The sequence below is a fragment of the Sitophilus oryzae genome, unplaced genomic scaffold, assembly GCF_002938485.1.
Source record: "Sitophilus oryzae breed Bouriz unplaced genomic scaffold, Soryzae_2.0 scaffold_811_pilon_pilon, whole genome shotgun sequence".
Taxonomy (NCBI): Eukaryota; Metazoa; Arthropoda; class Insecta; order Coleoptera; family Curculionidae; genus Sitophilus; species Sitophilus oryzae.
The window spans coordinates 2651802-2667186 of NW_022147430.1; the positions used below are offsets into that span (position 1 = coordinate 2651802).

The 15385-nt window shown below is 32.9% G+C and overlaps 1 protein-coding gene across 1 annotated transcript in view; it reads left to right on the forward strand.

Moving 5' to 3' along the window:
- The window catches only part of LOC115889158 (puratrophin-1-like), a 169038-nt gene that overhangs the window by 134895 nt on the left and 18758 nt on the right, over positions 1-15385 (forward strand). The window contains exons 8-9 of the mRNA XM_030909099.1: positions 1701-1956; positions 13824-13955. Coding sequence (XP_030764959.1) covers positions 1701-1956; positions 13824-13955 — 388 coding nt within the window. The remainder of the gene's footprint in view (positions 1-1700; positions 1957-13823; positions 13956-15385) is intronic.

Below are 15385 nucleotides of genomic sequence, written 5' to 3' on the forward strand. Positions count from 1 at the left end.
TGTGCAGTATTCATTATCTTATTGCAAAGATCAAAGAATCATTACTTCATTGGTGTTATCTTAATATTTTTTTTATTAAAATCTATGCTGTTTAGTTTTCTACATCAATTTATTATAAGAAACGTCATAATGATATGTAACTAATAGGTAATAAAATGTAATTTTTGAATGAAAACTAGACTGATTATGTAGTTTTGAAATATTTCGGTCAGATGTATTACTGACCGTTATCAAGTGTGAACAAATTTACAGTTCATACCAAATAAACTTTTACTCACGTGATTAAGCTTGACCGGCAGAGCGTGGCTCGCTTATATATATTTCTTTTAATCAAAATATGTTAGAAAAAAAAATAATTATTAATATATACATATAGAGATATTATTTACACCAACAATACTCATCTTCTTAACTGCGCTAAGGGACATAAAGAGCCATTACTACGCTTTCCTGTTCAAAATATTCTAATAAAATTGCGATGAGTTTCTTACTGCTATTAGGCCATCTTGTACCCACTTCGCACTAAAATATATTCTAAAAAGAACAACGTTCGACTGCAAGGTCTGCTAGTTAACATTTTTAAGCTGAAAGAATCACAACACTATTTATTTAAACGAAAAACTCAAAAAAACTAATACAAAACTAAAATGTTAGTTTAATACAAAACTCAAGTGTTAAAACGAATGACAATATCAGGAAATAAATAAATAAATGCGGCAAATTAACATTTTTTACAGCAGAGCTACCACTTAAATCGCCAGCGCGAAATTTAAATTCCAGTTAGTCAGCCCGGCGCCGAATATATCCATTGTTGGCAAAAATTAATTTCAGAATCTCGCCCTCGATTACGTAACTCTAAGTTTAAGTGATATCGAATATAAATTATTAAACTGCTGAGCTTATATTATACTAAAGCAAGGCCCCTTCACGGAGATGGTTGCAGTCAATCTAAGGTTGTCCACTGAGGACGCCTGCAATTGTACGTTTTATAAATTGTTAGTTAAATTTACTCTTTTCTCAATATGATATTTTTTGAACAACCAGGATTTCCGACCACTAATATGAATGTTGTGTGGACATCTCTGGACACACATGGTCTACAATACCAGACGTCATTGTTTCACCTCTTCGCGTATGTTGTCATACATTCACAGATCATTTTGTCCCTCCAATATACGAGTTACCAATCACAAAGTACCTCTTATATGCACCTACTTTCTTGTTTTAATATTTCCGAGCTTTCCGTTCTTTGAGACAATTCTTCAGTGTGTCGAAATCACGGAGAAGATCCCTCACCCAATTTCTTATCCTTTACACAGAAGATTTTGTTTTATCTAAATGTAGTTTAAATCGATTTTGGAGTACTTATATACATACACATTTAATTTCAAGACATTTGTTTTACTAAGTCCAGTCAGAGTGCGTTTTGTTGTCACACCTGTGCGTTTTTTTAAAAGAAAAAACCATGTGTCGTGTTAAATTCTTGTAAGTGTTTGTAAAAAAAATTATCGGGCGGAGTTTTAAATGAATCTAGAGGAAGGATTGTACTTTTCTTTTTAGTGTTCTTTTGTGCCCAAAATTAAAAAATACATCAAATAGATTATTCTATTAGTACAAATTTTTTATAAATAAAGTTTTATTTGCATTTTTGCATATCGTTTTATCATAATAATTTAAATACATTTTTCTGTTTTTTTTAGACAAATTACCAAAGCTCTGGACTCCGAAACGGTCCAGAAGCTGCGGAAAGATGGCCACAAGACCGTCACTAGTCTTGCAGAGCGTAGCCAATGGCTAGCGAGCAGTCAAGACGTCAAGAGGGGTACCAACGTGGCCTACGACTACTTCAACGCGGTGGAGAGAGTCACTAAAAGAATGGAACAGCTGAAAATGGAAAGAATGGAGAGGCTGAAGGAGTTGGGGAGATACAGAACTTTGCAGAGTGAAGCTGAAGAGGTAAATACATAATATTATATACTACAGATGTTAATATATTGGTAGGGATAAAGATATAAAACCAGCCTTTTACAGTATCGACAGGTCAATATTGTATATTGCCTTTTAGGTTGAACATTGTAAAAATCCAAAGGAGATGGACTATATTGATGAGCTTCAAACTATCGATTTAACGACTTTGCCCGGACGTTGACGGTAATGTCTAATTTAATGCGGGCGGTCCTGATAAACATTTGAAATAAGTTTATGTATTCTTTTATTTGTTGCCTACTGGCTGGAATTTTAAGCGTATACAATATAAAAGTTACACGAATGAGTTTTGATTGCTTTGATTTCAAACTTTTTTGTTCGTGATTCTGTTTTCTTTTAATACGAAGCTGAATGCTTTGATTTTAAAATTGAATGTCATAGTCAGGATTCGTTAAAAAGACTTAACAAAGATACTGAGGAAATATTGGTTGTTATATTATTGTTCCAGTAGATATACCTTTATAGTAGAACATGTTTACCGAATGAAGTTCTATCAGATCTTCTCCTTTCCTTCTTACTTCGCTGATTCCCAGGATAAAAGTATACAGACGAAATCAGGACAAACTTAAAACGGAAACCTTAAAACTGGAAACCTTAAAACGGACATCATAAGCAAACTGCAGATGCTAACTGCACAACGGAACGAAATATGCTGGGAATAACCAAGAGACTCTAAAAGAAGAGAGTGGATACGACAAAAGACCCTGGTAATAGATGTCATTCACAGAGTCAAATCCCTCATAGGACACCTGGCAAGAAGATAGGACAACAGACGGACCACAAAAATTACAGCATGGTACACACGAGGAATTAAGAGACCTAGGAGACCGAACCATGACCATTATATTAGGAAATTAGCAGTGACAACTTGGGCCCGCATTACCCATAATAGACAACAATTGGCCCACTACAAAAAGAGTATCTGAATATGTGAGGGAGGCTACACCATAATTGGAAGTGGTTGTATAAACTGAAAATGATGATGATGTTATTATTGTTGCTGATAGCTGTTAAATTTGAAGATTTCTCAATTTTATGTGGTCAATAAAGTTATTGCCCAGACAATGACTCACAAAGCAAACAAAAAAGTAACATTTTCAACATAATTCATGTCCATTTTTGTCCCGACATTCAAAACGAGGTTAGAAATTGAACGAAAATGGAGAAGTATCAGAAATACAGAATCGCATTTTTGAACACAGCTTAATTATTTATTTAGTATCAAAAACGTATATTTGGACGATTTCCAGATACTCTTGACCAGGACGTAAGAACACAAGATGAAACAATATAATAAGCCCATATAAACATTTACACATTTTCTCTTTTAAATTACCAAAAATATGCGACTTTTTACAGCATACTAATTTGAAATATAATTATATATTATATACCTTCTAACCAACATTTTTGGACTATTTTATGCATTTTATTATCAACATCTCGTGTTGGTTTGTCTTATTATGGGAAACTAATTTAAAGATCATTTAATAAATGTTATTCGCCTAATGGTTTGCTTTGGCGCTAGTGAAAACAGCCGACAAATATTTAAATTTCCTGAATTTATTACCAAACAAACGAACAAAATTAGCATAACCCACCATTTCAATTATTTTGGATGGATTTGTATAAGAAAGATTGTAGTCAAACTCCTAAATAGACAGAGAGATTATATGTTTTTTAACGGATTTTTTTCAGTGTATAATAATAATATATTGTATATACCCTATATTACTGATAGTTCTGCAGTGCAACCATCAATTTTCTATGAATTTATTGGAAAAAATTCCTCTACAAATAACTATAACCGATGCTCATTATTATTTCTGAAAATATAAACAGTTTTATCGCAATTGCCTTCGACATGAACGGTTTTACGCACACTGTGTTGTTCTTTGTATTTATTGTTGTAATTGCAACGGTTAAGTTTGTATCGCGCTCATTTTTTTGTGATTCATGTCTTAATACGTAAAGTAATTGAATGTTTCATACATTTTTGCGGATTTACGTGTTAAAAGATTCACAACGTGTAGTGATAGTGTGAATAGACAAATTTTATGTTTGCATTTCGAAGGGCATTGCATTCTCTTGCATTTTGAAGTTTCACCTCTTTGTGCTGGACATTGTGATACTATCTTTTCATTAAAGTAAGACAAACATTCTGTACTATGGAACATATCAGGTGTGCATGATTTTTGAAATTTACAACAGATGATAAAAAAAGTAATTTTAACTTAAACCCCGGCATTATTATACTTTTTAAATAATTGGACGTGTTTTTTTCCCATTGTTTTTCTGAATAATGTACCAAATTAAGATTTAACAAGATGCGTAATGAATTGAAATGATGTTATTAGCTGACCACCAACGATACACTTTTACTCTTTCATTAATATGCCTATGTATACTTAAATTTCACTGATGCCAATTTCATATTAGGGGAATTCCATTCAGAAAAGATATAATTACTTGTTTTTTCGAGCTTCATGTTTTGTATTAAGACGGTGAATGTAGGTTACGTTATATTTTTTTATAAATTTAGGTTGTAATTAAAATGGTATATGGTAAAAATTAAATTATAGTATATTTTTGACATATACAACTTATAATATAAGTAGATATTCTTTATTATTAATTTCTTACTCAGAAAAAGCAAAAGATTAATTTATTTTAACGTTCCCAATTAAATAATTCAGTAATCCATTTTTAAAATTTTGTAATTGTCACTTTGTCAACCTCTCCCTTCTATTTTCTTTACTCATTTCTCTAACTTGTTTCCCGCATCATGTGCTTCCCTCGTTTCTCTTTTTGCTCTTGCTAAAGCTTCTTTAATTTCTGATTACAGATATATCCATTACAGATATAAAAAAAAACAGAACATTTCTTTCAGAACCGCATTAGAAGAGACAATGACATCACCACCCGGACAAATTCGTCAAATCGGTAGTTTTCCGGAAGCTTATTCCAACTTGCCTTAGGATTGCCTTAATTAAAAAAGTCCTTTTTATTTGCGTATTTTCCCTTTAAAATTATCTACAGGAACCAGAAATATTCCTTTCGTCCAAATTTAATTAGATATGTTATAATAGTATATTATTCAACGAGCATATAGTGGTAGCTGTTATTCACGCGGATGAAGTTTATGACACGAGCCGCAGGCGAGTGTCATAAATAAATCATCCAAGTGAATAACAGCCATTATATGCGAGTAGAATACTATACTTTATCCAGGACTATCAAATAAGTTTAGATAATATTAATATAAGTTTTTATTTTTAATATCAAAAAAAAATATTGAACCAGTATGACGAATAAGTAACACATATCCGTGGAAGCGGTGAATAATGAATATTATTATTATTTCATAAACTCATGTATGATAATCAAATTATAGACGAGTCGTGGATAAAACTTATAAATAGTTGTATTTTTTTTCAGCGTCACAATAGCTATTTATGTAACTAGTACCTAAAATGATGTTTTTTAGGACGAATCATTACTGTTTGCGGACGAGGCGTTAGCCGAGTCCGAAATAGTAGATGAGTCCTAAAAAACATAATTTAGGTACGTGTTACATACACTATTTTTTGTCATACGCTTTTTACAGTTTTTTAGAACGCATATTTCAACGAGTGTAACCATAATTCCTCGATATACAGGGTGGTCCGAATTGTATTCCGGAAACTTTGGCAGCATATTCTGCAGATAAAAATAAATAAAAAAGTTCGTATAAATGTAGGTCCTAAAATGCTTAGTTTCACAGATACAGGGTGTAGCAATTTTATTTTTATTTCGTTTTTTTCTAAATAATTTCTGAAGTAACGTCAATATTTGGATGAAAATTGGTGTCTGGGAGTTTTTTGATATGAGAAACTTGATTTTGATGTCAATATGATTCCTACTAGTAGAGGGCGCCATCTACATGTGTTTTAACTGTTTTGAAGCATAATATCTTTTTGTCCGTACCTGTATAAAACTACCGAGCAAAAAAATATACATCCCTGTGACTTTTTATGTAAAAGATATCTCTTTGTAAAAATCGCTACGAGCCACCGTTCTTAAGATATTTAGAATGGAAATAGTCAATACATGTCATTATTGACGAAAAATAAACACCTTGAGTAGATAGTTATTTCACTGAAATAATAAATTTGAAAATTTTTATTTTTTTTTTAAATTAATCATAAATTTTTCTGCAAAAAATGATGATAAAACAGTTTCTGTTGAACTTTTGACACAAAAATATTTCAAATTTATGATTTCAGTTTAATAACTATTTAGTCAACATGTTTAATTAATGTCAATGATTACAGGTATTAATTAATTTTTAAAATCAAATTTCTCATGTCAAAAAACACCCATCCACCAATTTTCATCCAAATATTGACGTTACTTCAGAAATTATTTGTAAAAAATCGAAATAAAAATGAAATTTCTACACCCTGTATCTCTAAAACTAAGCATTTTAGGACGTATATTTATACGAACTTTTTTACTTATTTTTATCTGCAGAAGTAGCTGGCGAAGTTTCCGGAATAAAGTTCGGACCACCCTGTATAATTACTTACAGTGTATTACCTACTTTTAAATCTTTTTTATATTATTTGCAACGTTTGAAATTGTTTAAAAACTTATTTGTAACGTTTGAAAAAAAACAGCATGTTCTATTCCGTGTAAAAATTACTTTTTGTGCCTCACCTATAATGTTGTCAAACGTACAGCCTCGCCACAAAAAATATAATTTCTACTTCTTTCTATCATTTCTTCTTCTTCTTTTCTTGAGTTTTTCAAAATTTTAAAGTAGCGATTTGTAACGGCGGATCGCAATCAACAGCTTAACCTCTCTCCCTCCAGTCCTTTTTTATAGTCCAATGTTCTTTTTTTACTTTGCAGAACGCTTATAACCCTATTCCAAATCCTTTAGATTTGTACATAAATGGTCGACGAGTAACAACAGTATCTAGCCTAAGTAGCCATTTACAATATTGACTGGGCATCACTATTAAAGGTCGGTTCCACATTTTTGTCCCTAACATATTAGAGAAGGAAAAACGCTTGAGGGTAAATTAATAAAGCTAAATATAAACAAAAATATTTTAATTAGCGGATGTATTATTGATGATAAAGGTAGATTTCCAATAAGAAACGCGGTAGTTTCTACCTAAACCGTGTCCGCACTTAATTTTTGCTTATTAATTTCACGCCAATCTGTCGTGCAACATCTTTAAATAATCATATTTCGGCTTAAATAGCAATTTTACATAATTATAGCCATTAAATTGAGGTAGAGTGCACGTTTTGACCCGAAACGCGGAGGTAGTAAATTTCATTTTACTGTATTATTTATTTTGTGTGTGTATAGATAGTATCCACGTTCTTTTCTTGTCTTGTCTCTTTCTCTCCGGTATTTTTTTTTCTGTTTGGTAGTTTAATTATTTCAGAAAGTTAAATGTCAGATCATTTCGATTAAAAAGTTATAATTTGCGGACGTATAACAGTATATAGCTTGGTAGGAAAAAAGGCAAGTACGGAACTATAGAAAGTGGTACTTTATTACAGTAGAAGATAAGTAATGTCTTTGCCCTTACTCGCTTGCCTAAGAATAAGGCTGGACGCGCACAGTTAGAACAAAACAGTTTTATTCAAAAACGTTGCTAATCATCGACTTTGACACCCGATCCCTAGGGATGGCAAAATTGGATTGTTAAGTGTTTATAATAGCGATGGGAACTATCGAATGAATGACTATCGAATGATTACTGAATGAATGATTCCAACTATCGAATGGTTTTATTCGAATAAAATCATTTATTCATCTGTATACTAAAGCATATGTGACAACATCGCCGTGCGACTAAATGGTTATCGTTGAGCCACGACTCTCGAATGCTTTTGATAAATGAAATTTAGTATTCGTTTGATTTTTGTGTGCGTCAGTGCATTATTAGTACTTCCAAATTTTTATAACTTTGCCTTCTAAATACTGTGCTATTTTTGCGTTTATTAAAATATTTAAAATTCTAAAATAGTAGTTTTTTTTTCTTTAAATTGACGATTGTGTGCGTCTGCAGATGGTTCAAAATGTTTCCGAAAATTTGTGTGATTTTCCGTAGCCCGATCTTTCAATTATTTAATTTTATATGGTATTTGTTCTATTTTTTAATGGGAAATTTTGAGAAGTAGCGATGAGGTGAACTTAAATTAATTTAAAAAATACATATTTATATTTTAGATGTTTTAATAATATGAATTAGTTGAATTTAATAATAATATTTAAGGAATGTGGTTAAGTAAATGGGGTTATCCAACTCAAATTTTGGGATGAGAAAATTAAATTGAAAGTTTTACACGTGCCAATTTTAAAAAAAAGTTAACGGTATTTTTATTTTGTTTGTGCTAATTCTCTTATAATATGTAGTTTTTTGCGAAGAAATATTTCATTTATTTTTTAAAGTAAATGCCAGTAAAAGCAAATAATATTTTTAAATAGTAATACAAAGTAATAAAAAGTAATATAAATAATTTTGATTTCTAATTTTTTATTTATATTTTACTTCCATTACATTGCATGCTTAGTTTTTATTCGAAAGTTTTCGACGAATGTTTCCTTACTAGCTATCGAATTATTCGAATGAACTGCAACTATCGAATGTTTCGATAGTACTCATTCGATAGTTCCCACTACTAGTTGATAACCGTTCAGTGGCATTTGCTCTCCTCCATTCGCGAACTTCGAGTTCCGGACTTTACGCCCTGGAGCTACTCGAGAACAGTTCTGAAAGGAGCTGTGCGCGATAGCCTCGTGCCTCCATATGGCGCGGAACAGTTGTACAACTTTATGACTCAATTGAATGGAGTGAGAGTATCGCGTTCTTGAACAGTTCAGAGCTGCTCAACTGCGTGAAAGGAGGACAGCAATTGAGAAAACGCATGACTTCCGTTATGCTCTTCTCTGCGAAGCTGTAGCATACGACAAAACAATTCTAGGTCCCACACAAAGCCAGACAGCGGTATAGGAGAGGTAGCACATTCCTTCTTGTTTTGGGTCCTTAAAGTTTCGATAAGTTTTGTTAAAAAGTGTTCCCATTTTCGCGTATGTTCACCAATGTCCCGTATGTAACGCCATTGGCCTGGCGATATTCTTACGCGATTTACGTATGAGCTCTCCAAATTTCCCATGGTCGTATTTAGGTCAAGTTTTCCTGAAAGTTTTCCATCTACTGTTTACCACAGACAGAAAGAGAAGGCACACACAAATTTCTTTTTTATGGTATTGACTTCAATTATTATTTAGCATTCAATCAATAACACTATAATACTCTAACACAGCAGTTATTACCAACTATTTCAGTCTTTGCTCTGAGAAAATAGATAAAACTATAATTTGGAACAAAACGAAAACCATCTTTTTAACAGTTTGCACGGAAGTTCCTACAAACGGCTTATTATTCAATAATAATTTATTATCTAAATATCTCGCTGACGCGAGCGTAATTAGCCCAAAACAATAAAAAACGACAAAAACAGTCGTTCTAATCGATTCCAATTAGTCTGAAATATATTTAGACAAGCTAACAGCCTTTCCGTCATATTTATTGATGGTCTGCTAATAAGTGCATTAGAGAGAGTACTTAGATAATTTATTATAATTATCGTTAATGCACAGTTTTGTCGCTGGCAGAATATAATCGAGTGTTAAAATACGGCCGTAATAAAATTGTTTATCGATTAGAAGAACCAACAATCATTTATAGGAAATATAAGTTCTAATAAACGACAGTTTGATTAAGGTTCATAAGAACCTAGTAATATAATATCACGGATAATTCGTAATGTCATACAACAGGGTGGTAAATCATATTTTAGTTTCAAACTTATTAATATTATTGAACACAACTGAAATAAATATTTCAGAAGGGGATAGATTAGATTAGACTTTTTACTAAACAAAAGTCAAAAATAGTGCAGTACATTTGATTATATTTTTGAGATCAGCCCGTTCCACTATGACCTTTTCACATTCATTTGATCCTCTTCTGATCTCTATATGATACATTCTCCAGTCCTATCCTCTGAAGAAGTCTAATAACTTGGAGAGTGAACCCTCTACATAACTGTTTCTCAATGGCTTATCAGTGCTTAATGCAACGAACCGCAAATTTTCCAAGCTATCGCACTGACAAATGTGTTTTTTGTCTGTCGTTTTTTCTATCTGTCGTTTTTTCTTCAGATTGCCAAAATCTGTAAATGACGTTGTCTGTCAGTCCTATCAGTTTTAGAGGTCTATTAAACCTAGAATACTCCCCTACTAGACACACTTGAACTTTGACAGTCTTCCTGTCTTGGCTTATCAGGTCTGCAACCTTTTGCAATTGTTTGGCCTGTGTATGAACCTTGGTTGGCCATTTCAGCTTCCTTTTCGTTGCCCTTGTGACCTACGTATTCTAAGGTAACATTAATACTTCTGTGTATTTAGAGCATGCACACATAGAAGAGTAAGTGCATAGCCCCACATGAGGCGACAAGCGGAGGGGAGCGTAGAGCGAAGAAGATCGCGAAGCGTTTAAATGCATTGAAGTAAATCGAAGTTGATTGATCAGAACTCATACGATATAAAGTTCATGACTAAGAGGCTCTATCAAGAATACAACAAATGGGGACTTCAGGTTAGTCTAAAGTAGACGGAATACTTAGCTGTCGATACCAACGTTTGTTTTGAAGTGTTCATGAATGATAACGTCCAGATTCAACAAGTAGACAAATTTAAAAACCTGGGTGCTACTATCAACAACGAGGGTTTGGGCAAAGAAGAAATACAAACCCGAATTCAGAAGAGCAAACAAGTTATTGGATGTCTTAATAGCCTCTGGTGAGACCGAAACTTGTCTGTAACAACTAAAAAGAGACTTGGAAGAACATTGATTGGTGGAGTCAGTTCTTTGCTATGGTGCAGACTCTGAGTGCAGACGCGAAGCGCAAAATTCAAGTTGTTGAAATGGACTACCTTAGAAGAAGCGCAGGTATATCTAGGATGGAAAAAAAGACAAACATCGAGGTCAGGCGTATTATGAATGCATCGGAGGAAACAGTACTAGATCGAATCGAAAAATCCAGCTTAAAGTGGTTTGAACATGTTCTGCGTATGCCCGAGAACAGGTGGCCAAAAAACATTTTCAATGGGCTCCCCAGGGCAGAAGAAAGAGAGGTATACCTAGAAAATCCTGGAACGGAACGGTTGCGGAAGCAATGGAAGCTCGTAACCTAGAAGCTGATGACGCTCTAAATCGAGATGTCGTATGGTAACGGGAAAGCATAAGGCTGTAGTTGGAAATGAGTATTAAATACTTAAACCAAATCCCGTTTATATATACAGGGTGCTACAAATTCGAGGTACGAGCATTGGTATCTCGGAAACCGTAATAGATACGAAGATGGTTAAATTGTGGCAAAGTTGCGCCTTTGTTGTGAAAAAAGTTCTGAAAATTTCATGGATTGCTGAGTTTTTTGGAAAAACAGATTTTTTGGAAAATCAATCTTATTTTTTCCTGTCGTTACTTTTTAGAAAATCAAAAAACTAATTACACATTCTCTTAGCCACTTTATTAGGGCTATCTGATAGTAATTTTAGATTTTCAAATTAGCTGATAATTTGTGAGATACAGAGACCAGCTAAATTTTTTTAAATACGGACCTGCATTTTTTATTTCAGGTTTTGAAAGAACTCGGTCTCCTGAGTATAATGGTATGCCACCCTTGATACTTTTTTTGTTTTGAGTACCTTAACAACAACAAAACTAGTTAATTATTATTTAAAATAATTCCAAGTACGACACTTCATCGCAACAATATTGATCAGCCTTAATTAACATTGAATAAGAAAAATCGAGCCAACCCAAAGATTCAAATAAATAATATCCAGGTCAGCAATTTAAAGATATTATTTTTAACTTTTTTATTGTGAATTTGGAATCTCAGTGTACGATCTAATAATATTCCATGGCCACTGTATCTCACAAATTATCAGCTAATTTGAAATCCTAAAAATACTATCAGATAGCCCTAATAAAGTGGCAATGAGAATGTGTAATTAGTTTTTTGATTTCCTAAAAAGTAATGCCAGGAAAAAATAAAAATGATTTTCAAAAAAATCCGTTTTTCCAAAAAACTAAGCAATCCTTGAAATTTTAAAAAAAAATTAATGGCATCTTGGTGAACATCCTAAAGCGCAACTTTGCCCTAATTTAACCATATTCGTATCTATTACGGTTACCGAGATACCAATGCTCGTACCTCGAATTTGTAGCACCCTGTATATATAAGTAAATCGAAGTGGTCCCACATACAGGCCAAGCGTATTGCAGATTGTCGCGTATTTTACTATTGTACTCTACGCTATCTCTACCCCTCCAGCTATGTTGGGCCACGGCCTAAGAAATATATGGTACAGTAGAAATTAATACATTACAGGTAAGAGATCGACACAAAACTCGACTCCGTAATAAACATTTTCCAGCAGGTTTTTATGACCTTCCAAATACCATGATCATAGTTACTCAAAAAATGTTGCTTGTTATTCCCACAGCCCACAGCTTACATCTCTCATCATATTACTTACTCTTAGGGGAATATTTTTATTATAACATAGGTATCTTGAACAGAAGTATAAAAAAGACTCAAAGTCTCGGTCTCAACGTTTATATTAAGTTAAACAGTGACACGTGTTTCGCTCACACGAGCAATGAGTCTTTTTTATACTTCTTTTTAATTTAAACCAGGTCTCTTTGGGAAGAATGGACGCCTTCTTTAAATTAGGTATCTTGAGTTGATGATGGTATCTCGGAAACGAAAAGTCAGATTGAGAATCTAATAACATTAACTTGTAGGACCGGAAAACTAGCAATGAGAATGTAAAATGTGTATTGTCATATCTTTTCAAGTAGAGTTTTACGCTTTAAGCGATAGATACGTTCTGGTCAGGGTCGCTTTTATGTATGGAAACGGTCGATTATTAGGTAAAATATAGGAGGTACCGCAAAAAGTTAAATATAAAAGTTATGGTATTTTTTAATATCTATTAGCGAGTAATAAATTTAATAATACAGGGTCGGTGATAAAGTCGTGGCACATCAAAGTTTCACTTTTTTAAATAAAACCCCCTGTATATTATTGCACATTTCAATTCTTCCTTCAATTCTAAGCAAAAATCGAAATATACACAATGTACCTCAAACCAACCGTTTCCGATTTATTGAGTTTTGAAAATATCACTTTTTTCACAGTTTTGCCGGAATGGCATCATTATATGAAACTGAACATTTCGAAATAAATTAAATCAAATGGTTTAAGTGATATGTTCAAAAGGCAATAACTCGGAAACGGTTGGTTTGAGATACATTGTGTATATTTCGATTTTTGCTTAGAATTGAAGGAAGAATTGAAATGTGCAATTATATACAGGGGGTTTTATTTAAAAAAAGTGAAACTTTGATGTGCCACGACTTTATGACCAACCCTGTATACATAAATTTATTACTCGCCAATAGACATTTAAAAATCCTATAATTTTTATATTTAACTTTTTGAGGTACCTTGTATGTCGACCGTTTCCATACATAACAGCGACTCTGTATATGTTGTTTGTGATCGAACTTACGACCTTTTACAAATAATAAAATAGGATAAACCGATTTTTTGGGTTGGGTAGAACATTATTTACTTCAAGACTAGACTTCAAATTGTAGTTAAAAAAAATATATTTTTTTTGTTCGTAATTTTGCTGTTTTTACAGGGATATTCTAAAGAATTACCTTTAATATTGTTTTTTTTTTCAATTACAGTTACTTTCCTGGAGCAAAAAAGTTGGCGAAGAAACTCTCAACAGTCTAACTTTGCTTCTTCGTGCTTCAGGGGATTCCGTTGCTGTGAAAGGAGTCGCCAATAGCTTTGATGAATTTTTCTTCAGTGCTTGGGTAAGTTTCCTGTAAACAAAATAACAATTTAGATTGTATTAAAAAATCTAGTTTTTTGCGTTATTGTATTATATTGTTTTATCCTTCAGATAATTTGGAAATAACAAAATATAACTATTATACGACTAACATGCAAGAACATTTTTTGGTTTCAACATTCAGCATTCATTAACAGGGAAAAATATATAGAGAAAATTAATAAAAGTTGGGCTGCACGTCATGGCAGATCTAAACTATCTATTAAATTACGTCTAAGCTATTACTAAATTAAATTTCTGATAAATAAAAACTCGATTGAAAGTTAGAGCACACTTAGCACTTTTTTCTTTTTCTTATAATCTTTATATCTTGGTTACTATTATGAGATGTCATGAGTATGTTCTTTGCAAAATATTTGTCATTGTAAATTTTAGTTTTTATTATTAGAGTTTTCTCTAATAACTAGCAGTGTTAAACTAACTGAACTGCGTGTTGTTTAGTTTAACACTGATATTTTCCTGGCAATAAAATGCCAAAGTCAGAATCAGCATGTTGTCCCAATATCTACTCAACAGAAAAGAGACCACGACGAACCCCTTTTGCTGTTAACCTACGTTAGAGAGATAAAAATGTATATTGTTGCTTAAATTTTGTGACTTTTATTGAAAATACATATAAATATACAAGTGTGTTTCAGCTGCGCTCAATATTAGTTTCCGAACCCTTGTCGAGGGTTCAGAACACTTTTCAAACTAAAAAAATATCCGCTTCAACATTGCAACGTGCATTCGTCAAATATTTTGATGGCGTGCATGTCCAATTTATTGGGTTTCCTATAGGATATATACATATAGTTTGTCTAACGAGATGATGTAGAATGTTAATTGTTTAGGAGGGGGGTTAATCACCGCGACCTTACAGATCTATTGTGTATTCCCCTTTTTGAGCTATAACGAGTTATACTCATCATACAGTCTCAGGGCTTTGACAAATCTCGTGTTTCCCCATTTTTCCCGCAGAATCTGAATTCGCCTTGTTTCTCAGCTTCATTCTACTGAGGTGTTCGATGAGGAGACAGTGTCCTGTTAGAAACCCCGTGACAGCCCGAAAATTGTTTTTACTTAAATCAAGGAAAATTTTGGATATTTTTCGGTCGTAAGTTCTGAGGAACTTTTTCGAGTGTTTTAGACCGTTGGAGGATTGCCATTCCAGGTTACGGATGGAGTCTTCCAGGTTCTTCAGTTCCGCTTAGGAGTAGGGCTTACCCAGTAGGAGGATTTTATTTTCTTTGCCTAATTTGTTAATCTTTCCTAGGCATTCTTTGATCGAGAGGATAAAAGGTTGGTCTGTCATTTTAGTTCACAGGGGGGAAAATTGATTTTTTTTTCATTTTCTGGATATTGTTTAAAAATCCTCCCTAGATTCGTTGGACAGACTTTATTAGTAATTTT